The sequence below is a fragment of the Colobus angolensis genome, unplaced genomic scaffold (genome assembly GCF_000951035.1).
Source record: "Colobus angolensis palliatus isolate OR3802 unplaced genomic scaffold, Cang.pa_1.0 Scaffold472, whole genome shotgun sequence".
In the NCBI taxonomy this organism is placed as follows: Eukaryota; Metazoa; Chordata; class Mammalia; order Primates; family Cercopithecidae; genus Colobus; species Colobus angolensis.
Genome location: NW_012118177.1, coordinates 394,464 through 403,696, shown reverse-complemented (window position 1 = coordinate 403,696; position 9,233 = coordinate 394,464). Strand labels below are relative to the sequence as shown.

The following is a 9,233-nucleotide window of genomic DNA, read 5'->3' as shown; positions in this document are numbered from 1 at the left end:
AGCTGTTCCTATTTGACCATCTTGCTCCGCCCCCCCAAGCAGGGATTTTTCTTGTGAATGAGAAAAGGGGCAATCTGGGATTCTCTTCTACTAAATGGCCGTAAGTTGTCCCAAGGCAGCTATCTGGACAGTTTGGAAAGAGATAATCCTTTCAGAGTCCAGACTGTAATGTATCTTTGGGAAAAGTCTTCGCAATTTGAATGTGTACTAAGGGAGGTAATTTCTTCTTCTCTTCCTGGAGAAAGATCAGTAAATGTAACAAATGTTGAGAGATGTCTTCCTTTCTTTTTACTTTTCCTTCCTCTTTTTACTTCCTTCCCCATCAAACCACATTCTTTTCCAATAACCTTGAAGGTTACAGTGTGTCAAAGGCTATCCAGAACTGGATGGTTTTTCTACCTGTTTACTCTGCAACTTCATCCAGGTATTCCCACATGCTCCCTGTTATAGGATCAGGCCCACTTTTGGCTTACAGCAGGGCATTTAGAGAGCTCCAACTTTTGTAAGTAAACATTTCACCGATTATGTAAACATTTTTTTCTAATTAAATTGCTTATGTGTTCTAAATTTTTGGCTTGATCATGACTTATTTCACACCCTTGCAAATAAAAGTATTTTCCTAGAAGCACCTTAAAAAATAGAGCGTGCCACTCTATTCAATGTCGATATAAATTGTTTGGGGAAGGAGGACTGGGATTGCACACTGCATTGCTGGTACTGCACTGGTGCTGTACTGGTGCTGTATATGTATTATGTCATTTAATTTTCATTAATAAGCTTGCACATTTTTACATGCTTACTTTGCGAATGAAGGAAAGGAGGCTCAGAGAAGTAATTTGTTTAAGATCATATAGCTAAATAAACGGCAAAGCTGGAATTTGAACCTAGATTTATCTGATTACAAACCATGACACTATATTGCTCATGCATATGGTCCATAGTTACTTCAAATACAACATGTTCAAAGCCAAACTTATTTTTCCAATATTCCCCCTTGTTCATGTTTCTCCTACTAGGTTTCCTAGTTCAAAGGCCACTGATTACCAAAACACTGAAGGTAAGAACTTGGTCGGTCAGTCCATTGGTCGGTCAGTCTCTCTCTCTCTGTCTCGCTCTCTGTCTCTCTGTCTGTCTCTCTGTCTCTGTCTCTGTCTCTCTCTCTCTCTCTCTCACACACACACACACACACACACACACACTCCTCTACTTCTTTTTCTATGGCTTTAGATTAGCAGATTAGCCTCACAACACTTTCCTGACATATGATAATATAGCTTCCCAAATCATCTGTCTGCTTCCATTCTTGTTTTCTGACTTATCCAAGCCACATATTAACAGACCCAATAATACACCATGTAGAGATAAATAATACCTCATTTTTCTGAAGATCAGTCTTTCAGCTGACTCAGCCTTCTAAGAGCCTCAAACACCTATAAGAAAAGGTATTTGGAAACCCCAAATAGCAATTCCAAACCCTGTGCTATGGAAAGACTGGAGCTGTCACTCAGGATTTTACTGGCTTTTTTGAAAGGAATATCACTAGCTTAGCTTATACTTTTCTGCAGTCTGCAGCTAGTTTAGAAGCAGTAAGATTCAAAACAGGTGGACTACTGCTACAGGAGAGCCATTTAAAGCTTTGTTACTGAAAGTGTGGACCCCAGACCAGCAACATTTGCATCACCCTGGAGCTTGCTAGAAATTCCGAATCTCATACTTCCTTCTACACCTGCTGAACTGGGATGTGCATTTAAACAAGATCCCCAAGTAACTTGTAGGCATATTATCGTTTTAGGTGCACTGATTTAAAGCAAATTAGGTATTTGAAAATCAAACTCTACAACAAATTGGGGGTACTCATGTTTTCATTAAGACCCACATAGATATCTTCTTAAAAAATAGGCTATTAATGAATTTTAGATCACTGAATTGCTTTTTAAAAAGGTTTATGACAGGCGCTGGGTGCGGTGGCTTGCGACTGTAATCCCAGTATTTTGGGAGGTTGAAAAGCGGGTGGATTGCTTGAGCTCAGGAGTTTGAGACCAGTTTGGGGAACATGCCAAGAGAACATGACTGTCTCTACAAAAAGTACAAAAATTAACCTGGCATGGTGATGCGTGCCTGTAGTCCCAGCTACTTGCTAGGCTGAGGTGGAAGGATTGCTTGAGCCTGGGAGGCACAGGTTGCAGTGAGCCGAGATTGCACCACTGCACTCCAGCCTGGGTGACAGAGTGAGACCCTGTTACCCCCTCTAAAAATAATGTTTATAACAGCACATGACCATAGTTTTCTAAGGCCGTGGTTTAGATGTGGGATATCAGTTGGTATTACAAGTAGAAGGGGAAATTGCCACTAACCTTCCATGCTAAATCCTATTTATCTATACTACTCTCTTAACTATCAGTCTAGGTATGCCTATTAATGTACCACATTAATGAGACTGTTTATGTAGAAAAAGGTTGAGAACTAGTGGATAGTGTTTCTCAGACATTTCACATTAGCTCTGACGGTAGAGGATAATGAACATTTATCTCTGGAGGTCGAAGTGTCCATCATAATAATGAATTTCTTTTAAGTCTCATGTAGTATATTTATTTAAATGTTATATTGTTCAATGTTTAAAAATATAAAAAAATAACTCCAAACGAAAGCAAGGAACAAGGTAAATAACTTAAAATTTGTTACATCCTAAGGTGATAACATTTTTCCAGACATTTTAGAACTTAAATAAAATGTTTCATAAGTGAACAAAAACTAGATGTAGGTGGGGGAAGGAATCTTCCTAGCATTCCAATTGTATCTCTAAATATATTTTTACTGATAGACTTGGGAACCATGTATATTCTTATTTATAAGATAACACAACCTGGGTTCCATTAAACTTAGAAATAAACTGTGAAAACCCTTTTTAAGTTGGAGACTCCATAGACATACAAATGTTACTGCCACTGTTAAAAAACACCAGCTTATATTTTTACTACGATGTGAGAGTGTAGCATCAAGTCTGATGCTCAAGCTAAAGAATGTCAAACGATAATAACAGGAAGAAAATTCACAAGTGTTATGGAATTTCTCACCTTGGTTTATAACCAAGAGAATCTAAAACATATATCTACACAAATACTTGTATGTGAATGTGCATAGCAGCATTATCCATCCATAATGGCCAAAAAGAATAGTCCAAGGGTTCATTAATTGTTGAATGGATAGCCACAAGTGGTATATCCATACAATAGAATATTGCTCAGCAAGGAAAATGAAATACTGATACATGTTACAACATGGAGGAACCTTGAAAACATTATGCTAAGGGGAAGAAGCCAGTCACAAAAGGCCATATAATGTATGATTCCATTTATATGAAATGTCCACAATAGACAAATCTATAGAGACAGAAAGCAGATTGGTGGTGGTGTGGAGCTGGGAATGGGAGGGGGAACTGACTGTAAATGGGCATGAGGGAATGTTTTGGGGTGATGGAATGTTCTAAAACTGGATTGTGTTAATAGTTGTACATATCTACACATTTGCTAAACATATTCCAATGATATATTTACAACGGGTAAATTATACTTCAGTACAACGGTTAAAAATTTAAAAAACACTTAAAAATTCCCCAAAAGAAGTCCCACAAAACTTGAAAAGAGGTTAACTCTCTAAGATTATATGGCAAGAATATAGGCATCACACATCCACCCCTGTCCCCAGCATATCGTCACATAAGACACATGTACCTGGTTTGATAATCATAGTGCTGAGGCGTTCCAGGCATCTGTGTATTCTTAACATGCTTGACAAAAGAAAGATGCACTTAATTCATTAACAGCATCCTGACAATCACACTGCCAAAGAGAAGGCTGAAGAAACACTTTAAGGTAATAAAAGCTCCTACGTCATTGATAGCATGAAGATGGACTGGCATCAAGGTCTATTTTAATGTTATATTATTACTGGTCAACCTCTTTTTACCTTTCTGACATTTAACAATAACTCATTGTAAGTTGAATGATACTACAATGGCATCCATTCCTCTCTATGTAATATGTAAATATATCATACTAAAGTTTTAGTGTTTATTGATCAAATAGATAAATGACCATTTACATCCAACCATTTTCTTACCTCCCAAATCCAGACATATTATATGAGAAAAGTTAGTGTATGGACAGTGATAAGGTTTGTATATTTGTCCCTTCCAAATCTCATGTTGAAATGTGATTCTCAGTGTTGGGGGTGAGGCCTAGTGGGGGCGATTGGATCATGGGGGTGGATCTCTCATGAATGATTTAGTATCATCCCCTTGGTGATAAGTGAGTTCTCACTCAGTTCATGCAAGATCTGCTTGTTTAAGAGTCTGGGACATCTTGCTTCTCTCTGTCTTCCTCCTGCTCTTGCCATGTGGTGTGTTTCCTTCCACTTAACCTTCACATCATGATTGTAAACTTCCTGAGGCCCTTACCAGAAGTGGAGCAGATGTTGGCCCCATGCTTACTATACAGCTTACAAAACCATGAGCCAGTTAATCCTGTTTTCTTTATATACTACCCAGTCTCAGGTATTCCTTTATAGTGACACAAGAAACATCCTAATACAGACAGTTAAACTAACACCAGACACAATCTTTTATTGGAATATTTTATTTACATTTTATATTTAAAGAGAATCAATACAAATCGGGACATATTTACAGCATTTCAAATCAGCGTACAAGAATGCAATGGTTTCATCCATTCAGCAAACAAAAATACATGTCTGTTTTATTTTTGCCTAAGTTCTGCTAGAATCTGAACAAAATTCTAAAACAAAAGATAAGCCATACAGAGTACAAATAAAGTGCATTTTTAAATAGCTCTATTTAACTTTGGTGGATGAAGCTTCAAACTTTGTATTAAGGCACCTGGAATTCTCCCCTGCTTCTCTTTCAAACACCAGGAAAATGCATTCACAAAATTTATAGTTACATGGACAGAATTTTAGTTTATCTAATGTAATTTTAGCCCATTTAGGTCAAACATAAACTCAATTTTCAAACTAACATTGTTTGGAAAACATTTTCAACAGACTAATTTTACAGAACATTTTTTTCTGTAGACTAATTCATGCACAAAGATCAATGACCAATATTAGTGTTACTTACTCTGTCATTACCATTTTCAAACAGTATGATGATTCATATACCGTGCTTTTGAAAAATCCCACAAGTTTGAGAAATAGTTACACAGTATTTTTGTAAGGAACCTTTTTGTCTAATCTTGTGTCAAGTTGATGTCACTAATACCAATCAATTCAGTCCATAATCTCTGATAAACTATGGTTGACACTCACATGAAGTACATTCAGCCTAATTTTAAAAACAAGAAAAAGTTAAAATGAATATTTTGCTTTAATCTTGTTCTATTAACCTAAAGTAGCTTAAATAGACATTTCAAGAAGAACTAGCCTAAGTTTGCACTGCTTTTTACATTACAATTCCAGATCAATATAAGCACCTGGAGAAAAACCCTGACACATATAGCCCAAGCTAAAGTAGTAGTATTTTTCATTAAGATACCATCATAAAATAAAGTGATTACAGCTACTCCACATTTTAAAAGCAACATGTTTTTATAAGAAAATTGTTATAAATGAAAAACATGACTTCTTGAAGACAGTTTTGAATGTCTAAAAATGTTGCTATCACTATTGAGAGGAAACTTGCCTATGAAAAACATTATAATGAGTTTGTGGAAAAAAGTTAACAGGTTAAATATTTTAAGCCATTTAACTATAGCATAATATTTGCACTTTCAGTATCACTCTTATTTTATTAAATTTATCCAGTTTATTAATAGAAACTAGGCCCTGATTGGCAGTTCTGTTATTACTAACGGTTCAAGTTTTCTATTGACACAGACTTTAAGATTTAATTTCTCGAACAGCAGTCTCTTGATCAGGAGTTTCATCTTCTTCAAAAGTTGGGTTGTCAACATGAGGAACAACATCCACTGCCACAGAATTTGCTTCATGGTTTACCAGCTGTAGATTTTCATCTTTAAAAAGAAATAGCAATTTTAGGATGATTTTGCCCCTCTCTTCTTTTAAGACAAAATTCATCATTTAGTTCCAAGAAGTCTTTCTTATTTAATTTCATCATACTCTGATTATCATACTCATTCCCTATACCTTTAATAATTATATGATTTATGCTATATCTTATATAAAGCATATATGGCATTATTATATTGATTTATAATTGCCCCTTTTTGGATTCACATACATGGGTTTATTTCTACCCAGATTATAGCCTCCTTAAGAGCAAAAATTATGTCTTCTACTTCTTCCTTACCTTAAATATAACAAGCTGTTAAATCTGGCTATACATTTTTTAAGTGTCCAAACCTGGGAACTTAAAAAAATTACCAATGCTTCTTCATACACATAAATATAGATAGATAGATTTAAAAAATCAACCAGGAAGTTGGAAGGATGCCCAAAATTGAATACAAACAGTAATAAATGAACTTAATTGTATTATAAATGAAATACATAACCATGTGAAGAGCACGGGGAAGAAAACAACTAAACTTAAATAACTTTGGAAAACAGTATTTTGACTCTAACCTGTAAGGCTAAAAACAAAAGGAATTGTACACTAGTTACTGAAATTGTTTTACACAGGTGTATGTGTTAGCAACGCTGAAACTATTTTATGTATATTCTATAATTGAACAAATAAGTAAAAATACTGTGGATAAAAAGAGTCTTTCTCCTTTCACTGTTGGAGAAAGGAGTTACAAATAAATAAAGGGAGAGGCCAGGATGAACCCTGTGGTGTTGGATTGGAATCAGACGTATTAGTAGGGTCATTGTTTTTCAGATAAATAGATAAAATGACAGAGAAATAATGTATACGTATGTGTATATTTGTGAGAGTAAATATATATATTTTCTAGTCTTGTTCACTAAAAGGGCCAATAGCAATGACACCCCAGTAGCAATAAACATGTCTATTGCTCAGATTCTGGTTTTGAAATAACATTCTCCAGTAAAAGGCCTCCTGAAGAAGTGGCTGATTCTAGGGCTAGGACAGGGAAAGTACAAGGTTAACCTAGATTTTAGCCTAGGGACCAGCAAACTCCAGCCTACCCACCATAGCTAAAAGTGTTTATCATGGTTGTAAAATGTTGTAAAACAAACCAACAAAAACAAAAAATAAGTGTATGAAAATGAAGACTTACGGCCTTCAAAGCCTAACATATTTACTATGTGGCCCCTTACAGAAAAAGTTGGCTAATCCCAGACCTAGAACACCTTGTGTTACCAGAAAGTAAGAAAGCTGAAAGAACACAGAAATCAACTTGAACAAGTTCCCAATGACCAAATCTAGGATGATATGAGCAAGGGATAAATGATGAGAATGATATTATAGAATGAAAGAAACATCTAGGATCCCATAGTATAATAAATAAATAATTGAATAAATAAATGGAGGAGAAGGAATAGCTCTTCCTTACATTAGAAGTTTAATCAATAAATGTACAAAGAATGATGGAGACAGAAAATCACCAGTTGGTAAATACTTCAGCAATAATTACTGCAAGCAAGAAGCATCAATGATTGCTAAAAGTAGTGGGTAGAAGTATGATGAGAACCAGGACATTTGTGTAGTCTCCAAGTATCTCTCCATAAGATATTTAATAATTACAAAGGGAAAAATAGTAACTTTAAAGGGAGAAACCTGGCAGACACCACCTTAACCAAGTGGGCAAAGTTTGAATCATCAGTAATAAGACACCAACATCATGTGCTTCCTGGAATGATATGGGGGCACTGAAAGGGGCACAACATCAGTTCTGTAGTATTCTTGACAAAAATGGACAATAAATTTAATCACTCGGAAACAGCAGACTTGCCCAAATTGAGGGACACTCTAGAAAATAACTGACCAGTAATCTTCAGAAGTGTCAAGGTCGTGAAAGACAAAGAACGAAGAAGTGTCACAGATTGAAGACTAAGACACATGACAATTAAATGCAATGTGGGATCCTGGGATAGAAAAAGGACATTAGTGGGCCAACTGGTGAAATATGAGTCAAGTTTATAGTTTTGATAATAACATTTTATCAGCAAATTTCCTGGTTTTGATAATTGTATATGGTTACATAAGATGTTAACATTTGGAGAAGCTGGGCAAAGGGTACATGGGCATTGTTGGTATTATTTTTGAAATGTTTTTGTCAGTCAGTCTGAAATCATTTCAAAAGTAAAATAAAAAATACCTGTGCCCGGGCCCTGCACCTCATGTTAAATCACAGTTGCTCTGAGTTACAGCCCAAACATCAGCAAAGTTTAAAATCTCTCCAGGTGATTTTCATGTATAGCCGGAATTGACAGTAGGGCCCTTATTCAATGGTTCTCAAAATGTGGTCCCTGGACTAGTAGCATCAGTATCACCTGGAAACCTATTAGAAATGAAAATTCCTAGGCATCACTCAAGACCCACTGAGTCAGAAACTCTGATGGTGACCTCTCTGTTTTAATAAGCCCTCCAGGTGACTCAATGAATAGTTTGAAAACCAATGCTCTAATAGAACTTAGCCCAATGATGTGACACACAACATGAACTATGTGTATTTACAAAGTTATGTAAATCAACTATCACCATAAGAATCAATGGCTAATACAAAAGACGAAAGATTCTTAAACTAGTAATATGTAATCCCAGACAAAATGAAATCTGGTTTAAGTGGTCATTCTTTCAACACAAATTTGAGTATCCACTATGTGCTAGGTGCTAGATAGACAACAGCGAATATAAGACACTGTTCTTACCCAAAGGAACTTTAGAAGTTTTAATACAATTCAGTGTAGTAAGTGCAATGATTGAAGTTCTGTGGAAGCCAACAGTAGGGCCATCACATCTAGTCAAGAGAGGCTTCTCAAAGAGGTGTCAGTCTTAAAGGAGAAACAGGAGTTATACTGGGCTCCCCTAATTTCTTGGGTAAGGAAGAATGGAAGGAATAGGCAAAGAGAAGATAGTGGCTCAAACTATGACTGTGGAATTAAGGTTGGAAATTAGGGGACAGAGTTGAGAACACAGATATTTAATCAATAGGAAGGGGAAGTGGGAAGAATTTGGGATATACATAGTTTCTGTTTTGGGGCACTTGGGTGAGTATTACTATTATCCAAATTAAGAATACAGGAGGAGGAACATGGATCGCTATTTCATTTGCTTTTCTTTTTTTTTTTTTTTT

At 35.8% G+C, this 9,233-nt stretch overlaps 1 protein-coding gene across 2 annotated transcripts in view; it reads right to left on the bottom strand.

Moving 5' to 3' along the window:
• Window positions 1-4,595: 4,595 nt before the first annotated feature.
• The window catches only part of RNF128 (ring finger protein 128, E3 ubiquitin protein ligase), a 117,239-nt gene continuing 112,601 nt past the window's right edge, over window positions 4,596-9,233 (bottom strand). For both annotated transcript variants that reach the window (XM_011958702.1, XM_011958700.1), the window contains exon 7: window positions 4,596-6,026. In XM_011958702.1, coding sequence (XP_011814092.1) covers window positions 5,893-6,026 — 134 coding nt within the window. In that variant the 3' untranslated portion in view covers window positions 4,596-5,892. The remainder of the gene's footprint in view (window positions 6,027-9,233) is intronic.